Source organism: Vidua chalybeata, chromosome 15 (assembly GCF_026979565.1).
Source record: "Vidua chalybeata isolate OUT-0048 chromosome 15, bVidCha1 merged haplotype, whole genome shotgun sequence".
NCBI lineage: Eukaryota > Metazoa > Chordata > Aves > Passeriformes > Viduidae > Vidua > Vidua chalybeata.
This window is the reverse complement of record NC_071544.1, coordinates 8,744,009-8,767,633: the sequence shown is the minus strand read 5'-3', so window position 1 is coordinate 8,767,633 and position 23,625 is coordinate 8,744,009. Positions and strand designations below refer to the sequence as shown.

The 23,625-nt window shown below is 46.8% G+C and overlaps 1 protein-coding gene across 5 annotated transcripts in view; it reads right to left on the bottom strand.

Moving 5' to 3' along the window:
- The window catches only part of TCF7 (transcription factor 7), a 69,572-nt gene extending 47,093 nt beyond the window's left edge, over window positions 1-22,479 (bottom strand). For 3 of the 5 annotated variants that reach the window (XM_053956481.1, XM_053956477.1, XM_053956479.1), the window contains exons 1-3: window positions 21,752-22,479; window positions 21,580-21,646; window positions 21,089-21,195 (exon numbers count right to left, since the gene is read on the bottom strand). In XM_053956481.1, the coding sequence (XP_053812456.1) occupies window positions 21,089-21,195; window positions 21,580-21,646; window positions 21,752-21,949 (372 nt within the window). In that variant the 5' untranslated portion in view covers window positions 21,950-22,479. Of the gene's footprint in view, window positions 1-21,088; window positions 21,199-21,579; window positions 21,647-21,751 lie in introns of all 5 variants that reach the window. The other 2 variants (XM_053956476.1, XM_053956478.1) reach the window with 1 other exon arrangement.
- Between the last annotated feature and the right edge of the window lie 1,146 nt (window positions 22,480-23,625).

The window sequence follows — 23,625 nt, the reverse complement described above, 5'->3', positions numbered from 1 at the left end:
GCAACAAGAATAGTCAAAAAGTAGGAAGACCTGCTGCTGGAGAGAGAGCACAACAGTGGATCAGACAAGCCAGAGGAAAATGCAGAGCCCCAGGAAAACAAAAGCTTCAGGGCTTTCCCAGCTGCTGACAGTACACAGAGCATGGCCCTGCCAACTCACCAGCTGAACATCCAGCCCTAGCTACAAAGATAACTACCCAACATTGTCATATTCCACCTTCAGAGCTAAAGAAAACAAATTACCCACCAGCAAAGAGATAATTTTTGCTACTAGCGTGTTCTGCAAGTGTAGGATACAGCACTCCCAGCTTCTGCCTTTACTTGTCATTTTGTGTGCGGAGATAAAGCATTTCTGCACAGCCCTTATAGTAAAGGCAAATTGTAAATGCAGGGTTATAATTTATTTATGTACATTAGAAACTAGCTAATTTGCACTAGTGACTAGATACCCTATTGGAGCTTTTCATATTTTATGAATCAGCAAGTGAGCTAATGAACTAACAATTAAAGAGTGAACAAAGAAATGTACTTTGTTTGTTACTCTTAGTGAGCTCTAATAATATATCATATTAGTGAATACATTTGGTTCAAGTGATGCAGTCTAGACAGTAACTCACATCATGTGCTGCGATATTTGAGAAAAGAAGAGAAATGTTTGTGCAGGGCATGATAATGAGAAAGAAGGCTGGGTTGTGCACAGTGCTGGGCAAACCCAAGGCAGGCAGGGAAGGTCTGTCTGATGGGATGAGAAGATGACCAAAAAGGAGCAATGCTGCTCTGAAAGATCTGGGTTGATATCATAGAATCATAGAATGGTTTGGGTTGGGAGGGATCTTAAAACTTTTGCTCAAACCCTCCTGACATGGGCAGGGACACCTTCCACAATACCAGATTGCTCCAAGCCCCATCCAATCTGACCTTGAACATTTCCAGGGGTGGGAATCCTTAAATACAACTGTGAGTCAATAAACATGCAGCTGTTGTTTGCACAGAGAAAACCAATATATTTAGAGGAGGCAGAAATTAAAGCAACCAGTGCTGCCCAAGTAAGTGCAAATGCTGCCATCAGTTGATGAGGTGCAGGCGGTGGGAGGGCTGAGGCTCTCAGCTCCCAGAAAAGAGGAGCGAGGTGCTCCAGTAGCACATTCCCCATTTTCAGACCAGGGTGTCCCTCTCCATCCCTGGCAGGCAGTGTGCATTTGCACCCCACCATGCACCCAGTGGCAGGGGGAGCCTGGCCTCCTGGCACAGTGCCTCAGTGTGCAGGTGTCACAGGAGATGTGTCTACAGCCGTGGCTTGGCTGCTGAGGGGGCACCCCGGCCACCCCAACCCTGCTGCCATAAGCTGGGTCCATGCTGACAGCTCTGCTGCCAGTTTCTGCACCCCAGCTATCCTGCCATCAAACAAGCTCAGCAGCTCCACTAGCGACCAGCAGCTCCAGCTCTTGCTGGCTCTTTTTACGCCAGCTATAAAGCTGGTAAACACTTGGACTTGTCTGACAAAACATTTGAGCAGGAGGAAATTGGGTGTGTGCAGAAATACTCCATTACATATTGTAATGGCAGACATTAATTCAATGTTAATAACACTTTGCACTTTTCAATCACATATTCTAAAACCCTATAGATAGGTGGGGAAGCATTTGGCTGATGAATACTGGGCAGAACCCAAAGGTGTATTTTTCCCTTAGGCATGAGGAGATGAAGTGACTTGTCAAAGTGGCAGAGCTGGGAAGGGAATCTACATTTACCCATTTCTAGACCTACATTCCCATCTAGTTGCCAGAAAGAGGAGTTAATTTAAATATTACCGTTTGCTGACCTACTTCCAATGCTACCATCAAAACTTCCAAGCTATGATCAAGTATATTCCCCTCTATACTTGGGCTTTTTTAGGATAACAGAATCTTTGAAGTACGCCTTTCAGCTGCATTAAACATATGGATCATTATTATTTGCTCCAGTTTCTTAACGAGTCCCTGTTTGCTGCGATTGAGCTGCTGCAGACTCTGAATAGACTCCAGCTCAGCTTCACAGCCCTGAAAAACACCTTCCCAGTGCAACGACTGCCCCCTGCTACTGTCACCCCATGGCCATCGTCACACCCTGCCCAAGGAGCCTGTGCAGAAAGAGCAGGAAGTGTGACTGTTCCTGTACCTGCTCCTGTTTGTGCTCTTCTCCTTGGTTCTCTTTCTAAACAACTTTCTCCTTCCTCAGCCAGCCCATCATCAGTACTCAGTGGGACATTTTGTCACCTTTTATTGTCAGCCTTCCTCCCTTCACCAAAACCCCAAACCCTTTCCTGCTTGCAGAGAGAACTACAGGCATAACAGAACGTCAACAACCACAGCGTGCAACGTGTAAGACAGACTCACAACACACCAGGACTCCTTTCCCACATCACCCACCACGGCTCTGCTCCTGCAGTTTCCTGAGTCCCAGCCCCCCACAGCTCACCAGGCATCTCAGTGCCAGGCAAGACAAACCCCCGACAGAAGCTTAAGCCACTGTGCTAGATTAAAAAAGCTGATAGCAAAAATTCAATGTAAGAGGACAGAGGAAATGGTCAGCATTGTGCCCAGTTTTGAGGGCTGACTTTCCAAAGTAGGTCACATTGTGTGGAGGTGAAATCACGGCTGCCTGACCCCGCTCAGCGAGAGCCTCCTGGGTACAGTCACCCCGGCCACACTGCTTGTCCCACACACCGCCGGGAAAGCCGACCTGCAAAGCTGCCTACGGCCATGAAAGGGCAAAATCCCCATTTTAATCCCCTGGGCAATTCCACCCCAACCAAAACACCATCCCCAAACCTCGGTGTACCTCTCCCTGCATCTCCTGGAGCCGTTAGCTGTCCTCAGCCTCACTCTATCCAGACTGTTTACAGACATTTTATCGACGTGCACCAGGTGTGGATGCGGTTACCGGCTTTGAGACTGTTTACCTCATCCTCCCTTCTGCATCACATTGTCACCAGCTGTATGTAAAAATCAGATAATGATGGTACTTTGGTCACAGCCAGCTCAGCCTCTGCACCTTCCCCTCACACACGCACTGGAGGACGCAATGAATTTACAATCCCCATAGCAAACCACACACGAGCTGCTGCAATCAAATATCTGCCTCATCTATTTTTTTGCTGAAGTAAATTGCACTGAATCTTTTTTTTTTTACCCTTTTCAAAGCTGATACATAAATGACAGGATGTTGTTGAAGGAAAATATGAGCTTTCATAAGCTATTATTATTAGCACATGTGCACCTCTCTGCTGCTTTGATCTTACTGTAGGTTTGTGTTTATTCCTCCTGACTCTGTACTGACTGAACTCAAACCCAATGTCTGCTCCGATAGAGATCATGAACAATTAAAGTTGGATTTGTTAGCCACAACATTGTGGAGCCAGAGCTATGGGATAATTACCAGGGTGACATTCGCCCGAATACACTATATATAGTTTTCCCAAGGTCTCTGGGCTGTGACAAGGTGTTTGCTGTGAAACGGAAGGGCGGTGATGTGTACTGAATAAGTGCTCTTTGATATTTCACATGTAAGTTAGAGCATGTTCAGGTTTTGTTTGCAGCGGAACTGTGCTGCTTCTATTGTTTTCCGAGCAGGAAAAAAAAAGCAATGTTCAAAAAACCATTACAGGCTGCCTTAAGAATGGTGTCAAGGATTCACAGCCATCTCAGCTGGGTCAGTGATCAAAATAAGTTTATATATTATTACATATAGGGTTTTTAATACTTCAGCTGGCAATATGAAGTTAATGTTGCTGCAGAAAAGGAATTCCCAGGGTGGTTCTGCTTCGGTCATCAGGGAATCCTCTGCTGAGCTCCAATCCATAACACAACTCCAATCTCTCTGAAGGCAGAGGAGTTGTACATAGCATTTGGATGGGGCCCTGAGCAACTTCATCTCTTGGGTGGCATCCCTCCCTGTGGCCGGGAGGACAGAATGAGAAGGTCTTTAAGGTCCTTTCTGACCCAAACTATACTGTGATTCTGGGATTCTGTGACTCCAGTCAGGCAGGATCCATTTGTGCTTGGTACTGTGCAGGCTTCAGCTGTAAAGGCAGCTGAAAACCACCACGTTTACCAAGGCAAATGGAAGCAATGAATTAAAGAGAATAAAACAACAAGAATGGGACAGATGTTTCTAGATATTGGCTTCATGCACAATTAAACAAAGATTTAAGCCCAGCCATGCTCTAACACATCAAGAGGCCATGGAAGGCAGCACGTGGGGACAAGCACTGCAGTGGTGGGAGACTCATGTTTGGAGGCTGGACTAAGTCTGTCCATCCTTCCCTGCATCTGTGGTAGTACAATCCCCTTTTTTGTCCCCATGGGGCACACAGAAATGCATTCAAAACACCCCTGCAAAATGGGGATTTCTAGAACCCTGCTCAGCTCACTGACCTCCACAGTGCCCCACCAGTATTTGCAGCCCCAGCCATGCTGGTGGCATGTCAGGGTTTGTGCAGAGTGATGCCACCAAAGTCTCAGTGAATGCCACCAGGTTTGGTGGTGACACACACGTGGTAGGTGGCTTGCAGTGCTGGCACAGGTCTGCTGCAGGACCAGATGTTGTTTGTGTTGAAGGGTGATGGCAAACTGTGACAGCAGCATCAGGAGGCTGGAGAGAGCTATGGGAGAAATACACGAGGGAAAAAAGTACATCAAGGAACAAAGATGTTCTTGAGGAATGGGTTTGTAAAAATTCTAACCTGGTGAAAAATGTTACTTATTCAAATGGAGTCAAAAATAACCACAGAGCCCAGACAGTTTTTGTAAAAGACAAGAAGTTCACAGAACTCTGAAAATTCCCCATCAGCTGTGGAAAAGGAATTGGGAATGGCAGCAATCACAGGAGACAGCGGCTGCCAGCACTGCTGAGTGATATTTACATCAATGTCCTGCCAACAATACCATTACTGGATTATCAGGGTGGATTAAGCCTTTAGCCAATTACCCCGACTGGTAAATTGTAGATTGTCTAGACTTTTTCATGTTCAACAATATGCATGAAGTTTCTCTTTATCGCTACAGCATCACACGATGCTCCTGTGGGATGTAATCCTGTGCTTCCCTGGGAGGTTCAGGTGAGTCGTGCCTGCAGCTCCAGATTGCCTTAGTGTGGCCCTGTGCACAGACAGATTTATTTCAGACAGGATTCTCATAAATTCAGAACGACTTCCAAATTTCTTGACTAGGAGATCAAAGAGGCAAGCATTTGCTTCATGCCATCTGGGGAACTGCTCGACAGGGCAATGCAGTCTGGGGAGGGGGAAGGAGAAGGGAAAAAAGAAAGTCTTGGAGATTATGCCCTCAAAAACAAACTCAAATGCCACCCTCACATTAAAAAGCACTGGTTGGCAGTAACAATTAATTTCTTAACTGAAACCCGCCCAACTGTGTCCAAGTGTTTTAATTTGCCTATTGCTACAATATGCAAGGGAGCTGGCAGTAATGGATTTGCAATTAAAACTAAAACTGGCAAAGAAATCGCAAAGCTGGCAAAAGAGCTAATCTGCAAGCCATGATCACAAGATTACAAAGTGTTTATGAACATGCTAATTACTGAGCACATTGCTGAGAACGGCTTGTAGGAGAGAACACTGGGTTTGCGTGATCTAAATCCCTGGATCTGCACGGCCAGCGCAGTCGGTGCTCTACCTACTTCCCACAGCTCCCAGGAGTTGGGGAACACAGGGAATTGCTGTGGTCCCGTGTGGAAGCAGGAAGAGGGACAAGGGACTGAGAGACAGAGGGTCCCTGTACCCTCCTGCATCACAGCAGGGGAAGCACAGATGACAATTGCCTCTTGAGCAGGTAAATGCCAGTGGTCACTGGGACTCAACCGGAATATGGAGACCATCCGTGTGAAATTAAAATCAGCCTGAATAAAATAGTGCCCTATTTACTTTCATCCTGCTACCTCTTGGCTTTATAAATAGTTATTCCAGCAGGTCCCGGTTATTGCCAGTTGCAGAGCACACGGCCCATGCTGCAACCTCTGAGAGCAAACATCTACTGCCATGGGCATGAAACCTTCACAAATTACCTGCAAGGTACAGGATGGGAAGGGAAAAGGGCTTAAAAAGTGATCAAACATCCGTGCAAATAGCTCATAACAGCAAGTGACAGTGGTCAGGGGCACCGTGAAGAGCAATTTTGAACCACAGGAGAGCATTTCAAGGAAAAAACAGAGTAGAAGAGTAGTCCAAGAATAAAGGGCTGCTGGGAAAACTGAGATTCTTTAATATATAGGATTAAGGATTGCCAGTATCCTCAGGGAGGAAATGCAAATGGGGTTCAGACCATTTTTTCCATAAAAATTAGGAATGAGAAAGAACAGACTTTGAAGTTCAGCATGTTAGCAAATAAAAGCAACAGCAAAGGAGACACAAAGAGAAAGCAAGCCCTGGACGCCTGGAATTATGTCTTAAACACTTGGTACCGAAAGACAGAACCTGAGGTGATGAGGAGACTTCCCTTAATGCCATGCACAGATCCCAGAAAATCTCTAGATTAGAAACTGCCTGAGAAAAAAAGTATTGCACAACCAAGGCAGGATGGAGTATAGCACCCAAATGGCTTCTTGTTTTATTCAACCAGACTGGGATGGATGATAAGGCTGCGCAGAGCACAGCGAGGAAGACGTGATGGGTATGCCAGGCTGTTCTTGGATCCATAGAGCAGGGAAAGGATTTCTGAATGGTTCTCTTTGCTCTATGAAATGGTGGCTGGAGTTGGAGCTGATAGACATCTATGGAGATGTCAGAAAACCAACAGTCACCTCTGCAGAGATTTGCAGGGTTGGCTGCATTGATGAGCACTGACCATTCCCAACACCCCCATGAAAGCCAGGCAGTCCAGGCTGCACCGAGGTGGTGAAGGACCAGGAGGACACTGTAAGGACACAGAGCAATTGTCATTGTCATTGCTGGGTCTGCCCAAGGATGGATGGTCTTTGTGGTGACTCTTCAGAGGCAACAAGGGTCTCAGATTTGGGAGCTGGCTGGGATGGGCACTTTGTATTTGGCTGACGGTCATTTCAACCTGTGTGCTTGGGTAAGGCAATTACAGAGTGAGTTCAACCCATCGTTACTGGTGGCCGTGGAATGCCATGTGTCAGGAAATGGCATCCGACCATTGCTGATGCTGATTAGCACTATGGAGTTAATTGGTGCTACAGAAAGGGTGGTTCAAGGGAGAAGTGCTTGGAAATTAATTTATCCATGCCTACCTCTAATGCACTGTCAAGCAGTTAATGTATGTTCAGATGGGGTAACTGAGTGCAACTTGGGAGTCCATGGCCTAGAGTAGTTGGTGCATCAGGATAAAGCAGAGGTGAGACCACATTGGGTCCTTCAGACTATGAACACTGTGGCTCTACAGCTGCTTGCTCCTTCCTCAGAGTGAGATGTGTGTACTCTAAAAGTTTAAAAATTATAACACAATCACAAAGTCTTCAGTTGTGCTTTTTATTTTTTTTTTCTTCTTTTAAATTTTAAAAATATATTTGGGAGAAATGTTTCCTAACATCGAGAAATTTGTTAGCTCGTGTGTGCTTTTTATCCAGCATCTAAGCCACATTCTGCTTCTGCTGGGGTCTGTCATTCTGCCTCTTACAAGGAAAGCCCCAGATACAACTGTTCCCTATTTAAAGTCATCTACAAACCAGTTTAATAAAAGCTGACTGCATCTGCTTCCATGTTATTAGTTCTGCCCCAAAACTCTGTTCCTGGCAACACAATGTTCCACGCTAATGAGCCAAATCTTCCCCTCCCATGGCAGTACTCCTAAACCTCCACACCATTCAGTTCACAAAGTTACCACCCTGTTTTTCCCTCGGGGGAGGGAAGGATTGCAGCTGCAGAGGGGGTTCTTCAAATAATATGAAGGCCAAAGATCTGTGGGAAAATCTGCTCTCAGACAAATAGCACTTGGGGGCATCTGCAGAGAGAACCAGCCCCTCTTTACTTCTGTCTGGGTCCCACGTCCTTCTGGCAGCGGAGTTTTTTATGAACCAGGCTGCCATTAATCCCCTGCCAGTTCCTACACCCTACCATGCTCTGTGGGCAGACAGCACTGAGTGGGAGATAATGCTGCAGGGAAGTGGCATTGACTTCAGCTGGATTTTGTGGCCTCTTGGGAGAATTTCAACTCGGGGCAGATATTTCTCACCTGCACCTGCTGCAAAAAGGAAGAATTTGGTGCAGACTAGGGCAACTTTTTTTCAGCTCCTTTTCCAGTGAATTTTCACCCATTCTCACCAATTTTGTTCCTGCAGCACTGAGCGTGAGATAAACAGCGATTCGAGGTTATCGCGCTGGAGTGATGCTGCCCAGATTAAAGGGAAATCAGATAACTCATTACCTAACTGAAACTCGCTGCTAGACTTTTAGAGAGAAGCGATAACATCTGAGAGCTGGAGGACTCTGCTGCCCTGGCAGACACCCTGCAGCACCCCAACTGAGTAGGGGGGGCTGCACCCCGGCTCTCCCACCTGGCTGCCTCTGCATCTGGGATGGGGAGGTGCCTAAGGATGTGGAGATACTGGGATGCAGAGATGCAGATGCCCAGGACACATATTCAGAGATGCCCGGGATGCAGAGACACAGAGATACCTGGATACAGAGATGCAGAAATGTCCAGGATGCAAAGAAGCGAGGCAGAGCCCCAGCCACCACAAACACATGTGGTTTTGGCCTCCACACACACACACACCTGGAGCGACCAGTAAGGAAAATTTAGGCTTAGAAGTTGACATGGGTGCAATTGATGGCTTTCACATTCTACACATGATGTGCTTGCAAAAGCCGTCTTTGCCCTGTTGTGCCAATTTTCCTCATGATTCTAAAAGTTGGACTGAACTCATCTGACCGCCTCCTCTCTTGCTTTCTGCTATAAACCTTTCTGCACCCCATGCGACAGCAGCATCTCCCTGGAAAAGTTTTCATCTGCTTCAGATTTTGCCTCAAGCCATTAACTGACAACTGGCAGCAAACTACTGTTAAATGATTTCCTAGAGATTACTGTTTAAGTAAAAAAGGTTCCAAGATAAATAGACTGATTCTTCATGACAAAGTGTTTGAATTATGCATCCAGAGGTTTGGTACATGTGTCTAAAAGCTATGCTGTGTGATCTTGGAGGTTGTTCTCATCACCATATTACAAGTGGGTAAATAAATGACATTTGTTCCTGGTTTAATAACAAGGATTTGTGTGTCACGTGTATTTCAGACAACATGTTGGACCATGCCATCATTGTTGCCATCCAGCTGATGCCACTCTGTGAAATTATCGTTTAGGCTGAGAAGGTGATTTGTTTTTAAAGCAAGATGCCAGCTGCCTTGAAGGAGTTGTGGTCTTAGGGCCACCTGCAACTTCCTAAAAGATTATGAAATTACAAGTTGTTTATTATCTTGAAGTAAGTGGTCTTATAAGCAGCACAGCTCACTCTTTTAGGCTAGTCCTTCTCTGATCAGTCCTCTTCTGAAACATCCCCTCCTGCAGCAGCCTGTGTGGGATTTTATGTTTTGTTTCAGTATCGACATTGCCGTGCTCTCCAAGCATCGTTTACACATGAAATGATAAAGCTCCTAATGCTCCTGAGGGAAACTGAGTCACAGAAAAACAAGCTCCTCTGAGACTAGGAGCTGAAGCTGGGATAAAACCATGCTTCCTCTGCCGTGGCCATGCACGGCAGTTACAAGACTATCCGGTTCCTCTGCTATAAAACTTGGTAACATGCCTCACTTCTTACCTGATTTTGAGAACATCCTGTGTTAACACATAAACAACTGGTGCTACTCATGTCTGTTTATTTGGCTATTTACGCCGTCTGCCACAGCACCTGGTGCTCTCTGGTAAGAGGATCGCTCAGCTCCCATATCAAACGAGCTCCCGGGGCGCAGGCAGGAGAGAGGCAGCTCCTGCCCACGGAAACAGCAACGTGCCCACCCCACAGTCAGGCATTTACCACTGGCTTCAGCAGGAAATTTGGATGAAGAGTGATGCTTTTGGATATGGGAGCTGATCTTTCAGGGATTCGCTGCAGCCTGCCTCATCCATCACATGCTTCACACTTATAAATATAAGCAGATCCACGTGCTAGATCTGTACAAATAGTGTATTGCAATTTGAAAACGTTCTATTTTGTGAAGTTTGAATACATGCATGTAGTTATACACTAGTTCCAGTAAATGGCAATAGCCAAACAATTGGCACTAACATATCAGGTAATTTTCTGTACTCTTGAGTCAAGAAATTAAATTTTCTCTACAACAGCTCTTGTATTCAAGTGCTGTCACAAGTCCCAACCAGGAACATTTGATGCTTTTACCTGAATTCTGCTCCTAGCAGAAAAACCTGAGCTCACCAAAATAGTAAAAAACTGATGTTGCCAGATATAACCCCATTTTCAGCCACCCAATTAATTATGGGAAAGAGAAAAGGGCTTAAGCATGATGCCAGCTTCAAGCCAGAAGCATGAAAACTTTTTAGCTTTTTCTAAACACCACCGTCTGTTGCATTATAAATAGCAGGATGCCAAAAGGAGCCAAAATTTCTCAGCCCTCAGTTGGAAAGAGATCCTTCAATTGCTGATGACTTCACATAGAAATTAATGCATTTACACTATAAAACTATTGCCTTGTCAAGGTGTTCTCATGTCCCCTAGTCCAGCTGTTCTAGGGAGCTAAATTAGCAACAGCAAACCCACTTCCGTGATGTCATTTTACAGCATTTGATTCTTCAGAATTGTTAACAGCCTGCAAGAAGTCAACTGACCAAGATAAAAACTGGTGAGCCTGTTTGCCTTGGAAGAGGACCCCTGCCCAGGACAAGGGACAAGAGCTGCCCTGCAGTTAAAAAAACCTGGAACAACTGTACACCTCCCTGTAAATCCCTTGGAGCTGCACTGCTGGGCGAGTTCACGTCCTGCCCCACAATAACCAGAGCTGCATCTGATTTGAATGAAACTTCAGACTTCATGATTTTCATGCCAACTATTTCAGAAGCAATGTCATTTTCTTCAACACCCTGTTATTTCACTTGCCATCTCCACAGATCCTGCTCCAATTCCAGAAGCAAACTTATTTTGAGGATATAGACTGTTTCCAAGTGGTTTTAGAAGGGCCACACACTTAAAATCCAGGACAGGCTTAAACCACAGACTTCAGGAACCCTCAAGTGAAGGTGTGCATCTCCAGCACCGTGATATTACTTACAAAAGAAAAATGCAAACAAGAGAGATCAGCACTGAAGATTCCAACCTTTTTCAGAAAACTATCCCTATAGTAATGTTTCAAACAAATAACAAGCGAAAACCGAAACACAACAGCAATAAAACCCAATCTGATGAGCTCTTCAAAAAGATCTCAAGCGATATCAGCTGGCAGGACTCTGTTGTCTATCCCAGAGCTATGGCAGTTGATCCCAGCCAGGGCTTTGCTGTGAACACAGCGAAGGCAGGAGGCTGCAGCCTTTCATATTCCAAAACAAAAGCCAAGTTCTGATCACTGGGACAAGGAAGAAATTTTTTTGTTGTGGATACATTACTCTGTAATTACTGCAAATTTCATTTACTTTCTTTTGAATTCTACACCAGATACAAAGGCTGTATAGACGTGGCAGCTTCAAGTGTTATTATCTAATGCTCTAGGTTTACATTTTAACAGTTAGTTCCTCAAAACACCAGGGATGTGTGTGTGTCTATTGCAGGAAAAAAACATATATTTCCCTGCTGGGAGACAATTGATATTGCCAACCACTGTCAAACTGATAGCAAGGAAAGAGTTTCACATAAAATCTAAAAACAAAACCAAACAAAAGAGTAACGTATCCATTTTCTCAATAAAATCAGGGTTAGAAAAATGGGAATAAGATCAGAAATTAATGCCCCTGGGTAAAGGACTATCCATGGGATGAGATGTAAAACTCCATAAAGTTGCTAATATTCAAAAGTCAAAGTTTTCCATGGGTGTGCATGCATAAAGATGTCAACTATTTCATGATCACCAAAATTGCTACTAGCCTGCATCCTCTCTGAATGGCTATTTTAGGACCTGGCCTTTCATGTGGTATAATGACGTGGATTTTACAAGAGCATTTATAATGTGTTGCATATGGTGTACAGTCCAGGAGAAATTGCTTTGTATCAGAGAAAGTAAAAAAAAAGGTTTGGATGTTTATTTAATTTTTCTAAAATTTTATTTCTTATTTTATGTTATTGCTTCTGGTTTCAATTTTGGGTTAATATGCATACTTAATTTATCTATTTATTTAATTTATCTAAGCACTCCAAGGAATACTCAGCACAGCATGATGCAATCTTGCAAAACATCACTTGGATTTGTAAATCCATATATTTTTTTGGATGGTGAGATTCCAAATCTGGCAATGCCACAGTCTGTAAGCTATAGCAAGAAGCCAAAGCTCAAAGGCCAGCTTTCGCCCTGGTGTTTGGTGGTGTCAGGGGTTGTGCTGTCTCCCACTTAGAATCCAAAGACATCAACTCCTCACTATCCTGACTCCCACACCAGTAATTCCAGGGCAGCAGCACGTAACAAGAATCACCTCATCTGCCTCTCCATGCTAAGAACAACAAATTTTCATGTGGTAGATCTTACAATGGTTTATTTCCTAAACATGAAAGCAATCTCCGCAGTGCCATATCCTCAGTGTCAGAATAAAAATGCCACATTTCTGATCCTTTGTCAGCATTTTGCTGCAGAGTTTCTTCCCAGTGACTCAAAAAGTCTTTTCCTAAGTGCCTTTATAATCACAGCCCCCTTGCACCCAATCAAACACACTTTATGACCTTGAGATTTCACATTTTACTTTTGTGCAGGTCCCATCAGAGCAGAACCTCAGTTTACACTCATCTACACCACTCCTCAGAGCATAGTACAGCAGAAAAATACAACACAGAGCAGACAAGCTGAATCACTTAAAAAAAAAAAAAAAAAGTCGTCTTATTTTGGTCAGTCTGTGATTACTATGTAGCTCCTCAAGGCAGACATGTACTTTGTATATTACAGTTCCAGATTTTTCAATGGAACAAAGGAGATACTGTTGAGACTTTTTTTTTGCCTATCATTTAATCAAATGCAAAGTTGTTATAACCAGAGGGGAAAAGTGCTCTAGATTCTAGTATCCAGTTTTACTTTGGTTTCAAAAACTTACCACAGCATTGTTGAGTTTATTGTTTTCTTTCATAAAATACTAATTTTGGGACCCTGTGAAACACAATGAAGCAGATTCTTCTCATGGCAGCTGAGCTGTGTTTAGCACAGAGGTGGGGAATGGGAGAGGAGCAGTGGTTTAAAGCCACTTTGGTGACCTCTTGCCCAGCACCTCCAGCTAGCAGGATGCTCTGCATGGGGACAGCTGATTTCATCACTTTCTGTTAACCCTTTTACTGACCAAGTGTCCTACTTTCTCCATGAAGCCACTTCATAGAGGGGGTGGTGGTGGAAGAGTTCTTCATTGGGAATGGTCATAAAACAGCATGTCCAGAGAAAGACAATGGAGCTGATGAAAAGTCTGGAGTACAAGTCTGATTAGGAGCAGCTGAGGGACATGGAGGGGCTCAGCCTGGAGAAAAGGACACTCAGGGGAGTGCTCCTTGCTGTCTAAAACTACCTGAAAGGAGAGTAGAGCCAGGTTTGGAGGGACTTCAGTCTCTTCTCCCAAGTAAGAGGCAATAGGATGAGGCAATGGCCTCAAGTTGCACCAGGGGGACATTCAGATTGGATTGTAAGGAAAATTTCTTCACTGAAGAAGCTGACAAGCCCTGGCATAGGCTGTTCAGGAAGTGGTGGAGTCACTATTCCTGAAGAGATTTAGAAGATGTGTAGATGTGGTACTTGGGGACATGTTTTAGTGGTAGCCTTGTTGGTGCTGGGTTAAAGACTGGACTCAATGATCTTAGAGGGCTTTTCCAGCACAAATGACTTTATGATCCTAAATTATAAAGAGTCATAGGCAAAAACAAGTGACAGAGCAGTGCTAAGTTGCTCTTTAAGGAGGTGAAGGTAAGAGCTCTTTGTCTAAGATAACCCACCAAGAAAAAGATCCTGCTGTAACCAAGCCTTAGAGGCACATGGTGTTGCAAACCTTTCCTTTATGAAACAGTCAGTGGGTTTGTGAGCCACCAGCATGTGCGGAACTGGCAGTCTCATGGTGAGAACAAGAGCATGGTTGATGTTCACAGAGGGTTTGGTCCAGACTTTGCAGCATCTTTGGACGTTCACCCCATGAAACACATGCACTGCCTGGGGCCTGGAGAGAGCTGTGCCCTCTCAGACAGACCACTGGACAAGCCAGCAGACAGAACAGGCACCTGGAGTTTACTGATTCAGCTGGATTAAAACTGGAAACTAGGAAGTGAACAGCTCTGTATCCTGTATCCAACCCTCTGAGTCACCTGTTTGTCTACCAAACCTTTGTTTCATCCTCCAGACACAGAGACTAATGAGCAAGTATCTTGTTATAGCCTTTTTTTTTAAAGAGAGATTGAAAGTACAGCAATGAAAGAGCCTAGAGGGGGGACTCACACATCCCTGCTTGGCACCAGCCTGAGATTTGATCAGGCTGAGAAGCTTTCCCTGCTGCAGTGGCTCTGCAAAGAGTTCAGGAAGTAACTGGTACCTACTGTCCTATTGCTGTGCCCTCCACCCACCATTGGTAAATGAGGCAAGAGCATGTGTACATCAGGCTGGCAGAGATGCTGACATAAGCCATCTCCTGGCTCCCCGAGCAGTGAGGTGCAATGGCAAAGGCATGGGAAACCAAGGGCCCTGAGCAACCTGGAATAGTGGCTGGTATCCCTGCCCATGGCAGGATAAAGAGAAGCTCCCACAGTGGTCATGCCTTCAAGAAGGCAGTTTTGGCACCTAGTCCCTGTTCAAATCAATGGAACAGACAAGGGAAGTGCAGGAAGTTTTAGTAAGTGAGGAGCAGGACCTGTCTGACTCCTGTTCACCCAAACCTACTCTGTCCAGCTCAGCCTCCCTGCCAGAGTAACGATGCTCACAAGTGCTCAGGTCCTTCCTCACCTCCTCTGTGGTGAATTGGCAAGGGGGCTCAAAGGCCAACCCATAGGAAACAAAGACTGATGAATCATGGCCAAAAGGCAGATAAAGAACTGCAGATGTGAAGTTAATGGCAAGCTGTAGATGCTTCCTTAAAACTATTGATGTTTCTCAGCACTAGGCTCTGCTCTGCCCATAACCACCATGCCATGTACACACAGACACACACAGTCCACACCAGATTGCCATCTTAGGTGTGCAGCTCACACCAACCCATATCCCAAAATCCTGCTTCCCTTGCAGATCACACTACAGATAGAGAGGGTTCAGCCTGTGATTAGGATCTGGCCCTATGCAGAAGATCTCTGACAACAGGCAAGAGAGTCATCCCTCCGGAGCCAGCAAGGTCTGTTTAGTCACAGGAACACACGCCGTGTTACTGGACCGGGTACCTCGCCAGAGCAAATGCCAGCACACCCCACTGCATGGATTAGCCAGGGTTTTTACCCTAGTGCAGGAATTTAATGGTGCCAATAGAGTCATGGCATGAGAGGGACCACAAGCTGTGAGGCAACACATGAGTGAGCACATTGCAGAGCTCCTCCTGCTCCCCCTTCTCTCAGTTACAGCTTTGGATACCAGACCAGCTCGGCACTTCTCATCTTGGACATGCCATGTGCCACTCAAACCCAAATCACTTTGTTCTTCACAGCTAAAATTTCAAAACCACTAATCATTAACATGAATGAGCTTTGGGAACTCGAGTTGATGTTAAGTTTTTGCTTTTCTCTCCAGATTCTCAACCAGTCAAACCCCTAAAATTCCACACACAGCAATGGTTGGAAATTTGCAGGAACAGGGCCTTTACCATACATATCTCATAGCAACTCCCTGCCAACAAAGCATCCCATGCCTGGGAAGCCAGTTCCAGGGTAGCCCGTGAAGGAATCCCAGTGGGAGACCAGATATTGTTGAACTGTCTGGATCACGTGCACACTTATTCACATGCACAGATTTACATAAAACTTGCTTTTGTTTCCCTGTGACATTTTGCTTTCTCTTTTTTTCATTCCAAACAATTTTAAAAATAAGGCTATATTAGACCACACACATCCAGTGCTGTATCATGTCGCTGCTTCTTAAGCAGAACTCTCTAATTTATTTCAAAGGGAAGTTCTGCTTCAAAATTGAGGGTGTGATATGAACTCAGAAATTAACACAAGAATTTTCCTTGGGGGAAACCAAGACTGAATCAGACATGCAATAAATGACCTCGTAAGCCCTGTGCCTTGGTACATCCACGTATCCAAAACTGTGCTTCAACATAAAACATTATTTTCAATATTATTTTATTTCAAGCTAGGTAGAAGAGCTGAAAGAAGTGGATTTGCTTTGGTCAGGAGGGAATAAATTACTCATCTGTCTGTCTGCCAGGAGGTCCATCAGCAGCACCGCACTCCTAACACTGTGTGCCGGCAATGTAACAATTCCTGGGGACAGGGAACCATCCTGGTGAGGTCCCACAGTGCGAGCCCTGCTGCCAGGGAACCTGGCTGGGATGCTGCTCTCCCACAACAGCAGGCACTGCTGGAACACACAGAGCTACTGCTGGCTCCCAGCTGCCTTCCTTCCTCCCTCCACACACAACATCTGGAGAGGGATGCAGCAGCCCTCTCACAGCAACAAATCCCCATCGCACGGTGACTCCAGGGAGCTTTCCCACTGGTTTCAACAAGACCAGAACCCAACACAGGAAAAAGCAATACTAAACTATTGCCCTGACAGTGCAAGTCAGGACAGAGAGGCAGAGAAACAGCTGAGCTGCAGATTTCCTTCCGCCAGCTGCTGTGGGGGCCACAGTCTCCTCCTGCAGAGGGATGGAGCAGCCTTGGGGAAGGGGATGCAGCAGAAGCAGCCATGTCCTGCACCTCAGCTGCTGCTGCTTCAGCTTCTGTCCAGTGAAGAGCAGCCCTAGACTGTAGCTCCGTGCTTTTTTGACCTCGTGTTAGACATTTGGGCGCTGTGGCCCTAGGCCAGCAGTAACTGCACTTTCATCTTGCCCTGCCCAAGGGGACATTTCATACCCTCTGAACAAGCTCAAGGAGTACAGCGGACCACAGGGACCAGGCTCTGAAAAGCCACATTATTTGTGAGTCCTGCTGCCTTATTTGGGGACTTCAGCTGTGCAGCGTTTGGGGAGGTACCCCCATTCTTCTGCTCCCATGTAAGCTCTGGTTTGACAACTTAGTAATTAAGAAAATGAGGTAGTGTCTGTTTTCCAAAGAAACAGAAGCTCTTAAACTTCTGTTTCTCACACAGACAGAAAGTCCAGTGCCTCAGCTTTACATGCAGAACATTTTAATTCTGCCTTTACACTCCTCACACACTCACCAAACACATCTGAAGTATACAGAAGGTGTGAGGAGCTCCTCTCAAATCTGTCCCATCAATGGGAGCAGGGAGACCTTGTGCCCTATATACAGGGCAGCATGGCTCATTCCCCTATTTTATAACCCTATTTACAAAAAGAACTTAAAGGAACTTACAAGAGCGCCTTTTACCATTTAACTACCACATAGTACAAGATATAACAATGTTCAGAAAACCCCCTCAGGTCTAAACTCAATTACACAACTGTAGCAAGAAAAATATTTTAATCTGATCAAAGTGTTAACATGTTTGACCATGTCTGACCTCTAATGTTTGTAACCACCTAAAAGGCTGCTGCTCTTACTAAGGATGTACCTTAATTTGATTTAAAGTCATTTGTACTATTTAAAAAAGGATATAGTTTTATGATTTTATATTTAATTTAGAAAAACAGTTCCTCAACTTGTTCATATTCTTTGGAAGTTTCTTACAGATTTTTAACCCGTAAATCCTATATATTTCACTCTGGGGAAAGCTGAACCTTGCAGAAGATGGGATAAAGCGGAGCTTTGAACGACCACTCACACAACACCCGAGAGCCACGTGAGAGATGGCTCTCCTGGGGCTTGCAGAGTGTCAGGATTTCAGATGCACACACAGGCTATGCCAAGATGCTCTTAAACACCCCGGACCGAGTGTGCCCTCCCCAGCCTGGCAGCTGAAGGGGTTCACAGCTCCCAGAACAAGGGACACCTGGGCTCAGCCCTCTGCCTTGTCCTCAGCTCCAGAAGTGCCTTCACCCTGCCCACGCCCCCAGCGACAGCTCCACTGCCAGTCCAGGAAACCTGTGCCTGCCCAAACCAGCAGCACTCCAGCTGAATCATCCCACACTGGCATTTGCCACCTTCAGCCAAGGAGGGCCACCCTGCTGCGGGGAGCTCCTGCCACCCTCTCTGCTGCTGGCCCTCCAGGGAGCATCAGCTGGGCTTGGCCAGGCTGCTGATGGCAGGTACCCAGCCATCTTCAGAGCATCACTCTGGAGCAGCAGCAGAGAACATAAATAACATGGATGGGTGTGTTTTGGTAAAAAGAGGCAATTTTTGCTCACCTGAGCAGGATGCTCGGGTGAGCAGCATAACAGTTAGTGGCTACAACCACCTTGAGGGAAACAAAGCAAAAGTGGTGCTGCTGACAAAATCAGAAAGAAAATAGGAAAGCAGCACCCCGGTACTGCTGGTAGCAACACACCCAGCCAGGCAGGCGCTGGAGCCAGTCCAGAGCCACTCGCAGCTCCCTCACAGGGTTCATGGGGAGCCCACTGAAAAAAATGTGGTTTTAGAGAGCGTTGCAGGGCAGGGGCTCAGCCCCAGCCTCGATGCCGGCTGCTCTGAATCTTTCAGGGAGTTATACTCTGTTTTCAATCAGGCAAATTACTGTTTTCAATGTAAAGCCCTGACAGTTTGCCAAAGTACTCCTGGTTTAATTTTTTAATTGATTTTTTTTTTTAAGATTCTAAAATTAATTCTACTTGCAAACAACTGTTTCCAGGAAGCCTCATTAACCAAAATACAATCTCCACTATCAAGTGCACGCATGATTGTGATACGTAATCCTATTCACTCACACAACCCTCCTCCCTGACTGTACTTGTGCTAAAGTGTTAATTAAACACACTTTTATGGATGGTTAAGTATCTGCAATCTTCGGTCACAGATCTGACCTCCTCGATTATTGGAAGCAGCCACCAGATTATAGCCCACACTTTATATAATGCACACAGCAGCAATAAATCTATATAAGAGCAATCCATAATCTACCATGATAATCCTTGCAGAGTCAATACAAATGTAAGACAAAATCGCTCAGAATAATATATTGAAATAGTTATTGTAATAAGTTGAAAAAAAAAAAAAAAGCAAGACCAGCCTTCATGAGGAAGAAATCTTCCCCCATCTGCCAGGTTTTTAACTGAAAACATCAAATCAGCTCTTCATAAACTATGGCAGGATCCAAACAGGCCTAAAGGAAGCTGTTTGAGGCACTGGATGATTTTGATGGCTCTCAAGGGGACGGGATCTTTCCTTCTCTGCTGCTTGTATCTTCTCCTCTTTGAGTTCTGCACAGTCCATTTGCTCCTGTCTGCTGCTCTGACAGCAACTGCTTGGATTTTTTTCTATTATCAAGGGAAAAGGTGATTCCTAAACCACAATCTACTTTATAGCCTAGCTACTGATAAATAGGCTATTGCACTTTGCTGCCCATCTAGAAGATTTAAAATTAAAAGAAATATTCCACCATAGCAAAAAGATGCTGGACTAATGTAACTCTGGATTTACCCAAATTCTATCTCAGGGAGAAAATTAAGTGTGTTTACATAAGAGAAAATTAAAAACATTTAAAGTTTATCAGGAAGAGAACAACTTAATATTTTGGTGAATGAGGGGGATACCTGCTACCTGGATAAGGTGGGAAGCATCAGAAGAAATGCTTATTTGGGTTACAACAACATAAATGTGCCCTGCCCTGCAAACACATATTTTCTTGCTGTAAACTGAAGGAAGACTTAAAAATTTAGGGATAGATCCCTAATATCTACAAACTTCAGCAAAGTTCCAGCAGTCTGCAGCCAGGAAAACTGAATCTCCTACGAAAAGCTGTGTGGGGTACAGGCAGGGACCTGTCTCCTGCTACCCAGGCCAGCTGGGTCAGGTGTGAGGGTACGGCACTGATTTCCACAAGTAATTCTAAGTTTCATACTCCACAATCCATCCATTTTTCCTAACACCAGTTTGACATCCTACCCCTCTTGTGAACAAATGACTGGAACTAAGGACAGGTTTACATATTCTTTTAAACTTTATCCCTTTAAAGGTTAAAACCTGAAATAAACCAAATTACACTCTGTCCTCACTTGCTGCTGGCTAATGCGGAGGAACAATGTCTGAAACAAACGCAGCAGTGCCGGCTCCCAGGAGTGACACCAGCATTGACTGTCTGCTGCAATGTCAGGACATTATTTTCTGAAGTTCTGATCGAGATGGTGACAGAAAAAAACAGCTTTTGTAAAGAAGACTTTAGTTTAATCACTTAGACAGCAAAACTTAGAAACATGAGAACATACGGAATTACTAAAGCTGATTTAAACTGAGAGGGAAAAACTTTCCAGGAGAAAGATGGGAACAGTCCTCCAGCAGCACAAAGCCTTTTCCTAAAAACCTCTATTGCCATTTTAGAAGCACAAGATCCATTTTCTGGGCCATCATCCACAACAGAGCCCTAACACACAAGCTCAGCTGCGGGACATATCCCCGAACATGAATACAAAGACCAGGAGCTGCTCCCTCCAAAGCCCGTGACCCAGAAAAAGGAAGGGACACTCTTCCATGAGATATAAGGATTTGACTCCTGGAAGAGTAAAGCCAAACCTAGAGGATGAGGAGACTGGAAAAGCAGCTCCTCCAGCAAACTCAGAGCGAAGCAGGCGCTTCCTGCCAAGCATCTCTTCCCCCATCCCACTGCTTTTCCTTTTGGCTTGGACAGAACAGCGTCCAGCTATTTCAGAAACTGGGCTCCAATTTGTCAGGAAAAAAGCACGTGTAGGTGCCTGCACAATACCTGCAACATACTTCAGCAGTGAAAGAGGCCACAAAACTTCTCCATAAGGAGAGGAGGAACTCACCAGAGGTGACATAGATCCATTGGGCAGATACGGATCTGAGAGCATCAGGAAAGGGTAACCAGAATAGGCAGATCCTTTATACATCCCTGGGTCCTGATGTTTCATACCTGCTGAAATCAATGTTCCCTGTCAAAATTTTTCTTATGACAGGTGACTCCTCTGCCTGTCAGGGGTCCCAAAGAGGTTACAGCATCTTGTGGGAGTCTTTTTGTCCCATACTCCTCAGAGAAGGTGTTGGGGAGTGCCAGGGTCCCCCACGGGTGCAGACTCCCGCAGTGGGGACACTGGGAAGCCTCGGTGCTGTCAGGAGTAGCTTTCCCGCTGGGGGTTGTGGTGACCAGGCTAGCATCCCTCACTCCCAGGGGTGTCAGGGTGATGGGCTGGGGAACCGGGGGTCAAGCACTACACGGGGCACACTGGGGAAGACCAGCAGGAACCGGGAATGAGGAGAGGGGGACACACAGAGACACGCGGAGGTTGATGTGACTAACCATCATCCATGTGGTCCGGGAGCTTCTCCTGGTACACCCTCTGCGGATCCTGCACTCGCCGGAGGGCCTGCACGGGGAGGAGAGAGAGGGGCAGCGCGGGGGCGTGGGGCGGGGGCCGCGGCGGGGCGGGGGGCGCGGGGCCGCCGTGCGGGGCCGGTCCGGCCCGGCTCACCTCGGGATCGGCGGCGGCGGCGGCCGGGCTGCCGCTGCCTTCGGACTCGTTCACCAGCGAGGACTTGAGGTCGGCCAGGTCGCGCTCGGTGAAGGCGTTCTCGGGGATCTTCTCCTCCTGCTCGCCCTCGTCCTTGAAGGCCAGCATCTCGTCCGTGGCGCCCAGGTCGTCCCCGCCGCCGCTGCCCAGCTGCGGCATTTTCCTCCCGCCGCTCCCTCCCCGCCGCGCAGCAACTTTCCCGGCGAGTATTGTTCTCCCGGATCAAGCCCTTCGCAATTATTATTTTTTTCTCTCCCTCAATTATTTTTTCCCTCCTCTTAAAAACAAAACAAAACAAAACAAAACAAAAAAACAAAAAAAAACCTCCCTCTTGAATTTTTCTTTTAAAAGTTTTTTTCCTCCTTTCCTTTTAACTTTTAAACTTTTTTTCCCCTTTAATTTTGTTCCCCCTTTCCAAATTCCCTTTAAATCTTTCCTTAAAAAAAAAAAAAAAATTAGAATTGCTCTTCCCTCGTCACTCTTTTCTTTGCCCCCCCCTTCTTCCCTCCCAGCTCCGGCAGCTCGCGGGGGGCTCGGCAGGCTGCGGGCGGGCAGGCGTCGCGGGATGCCGGGCTCCACGGGCCCCCCCGTGCCGCCGCCGCCCCCCCGCCCTCCGAGCCCCGGGAAGTTTGGCTGGAGCAGCGGGCGCCGGCGGCTGGCGGAGCACGGAGCGCCCGGTCCGACTGCGAGCGCGGCGGCGCGGCGGGCGAGCGCTGCGACATCAAAGCGGCCGCCGGGTGATTGGCAGCGCCGGGGCGGGGCCGGGGGCGGGCACACACAGGGACACACGGACACACAGACGCAGGCAGAGGCGCGCACACGCGTACGAGCACACAGAGACACACGCGGACACGGCACACTGACAGGCGCGCTGCGACGCCGAGTCCCTGCATTAAAGGCACAGCCAGCCCGACGCCGTCCCCCCGACCGCGCTACGGCGGGGTGACCCCCTCCCGGGTGCGGGGTGGCCCGAGGGTGGGCAGCATCGGGGGCTTGGTGCAGCCCCGGGTGTGTGTGCACATCTGTGACACACACGGGTATGCACAGGCATCTCTGCTGGCACATCTGCGCTCACACGTGTGCCTACCTGTGTGCGCACACGCCTGTACACACGGACGTGCCTGCACACACATCTGAGCACACACGCACACGGCCCGTGCACGTCTGTGCCCATCCGCATTCCTGCACACGCACATCTGCACACGCAGCGTGGCACAAGCTCGCCTGCAGCCACTCCTGCATGCCCACAGCTGAGCACGCACCTGCACACGTCTGTGCTTCCTCACACACAGAGCTGCAGGCGCACATCTCACACACATCCACACCGACGTGTGTGTGCACACATCGGCACGTGTCGGGGTCTGCACAGCCCCACACACGCCTCTGCAGGGGTGTGTGTACAGCTACGCACACACCCGTGTACACGCACAGCTGCACATCTGGCACACACGAGCACTCACACAGCAGCACACGGCAGTAGGATCCACACACACAGCCCCACGCCCCAGATACATCAGCACAAAAGAACACATAACTGCACACATCAGCACACACAGCTACACATCTGGCATGCACAGGCATCTGTACACACATCTGCACACACAAACACATCTGCATGCTCACATGCACCTATGAATCTACAAGCACAGGCCAGCAGCACATGACTAAACGTAGAGGACAGAAGGCCAGACGTGGTACAGCTGGCAGACATCAGTGCACATGTGTGCACACAGACACGTAGCTCACATGGGAACACACCAACACGTGTGTGCACACAGCAGGACATCAGGACATGTGTGTGTGCACAGAGAGACATGCACGAGCAGACACACGTG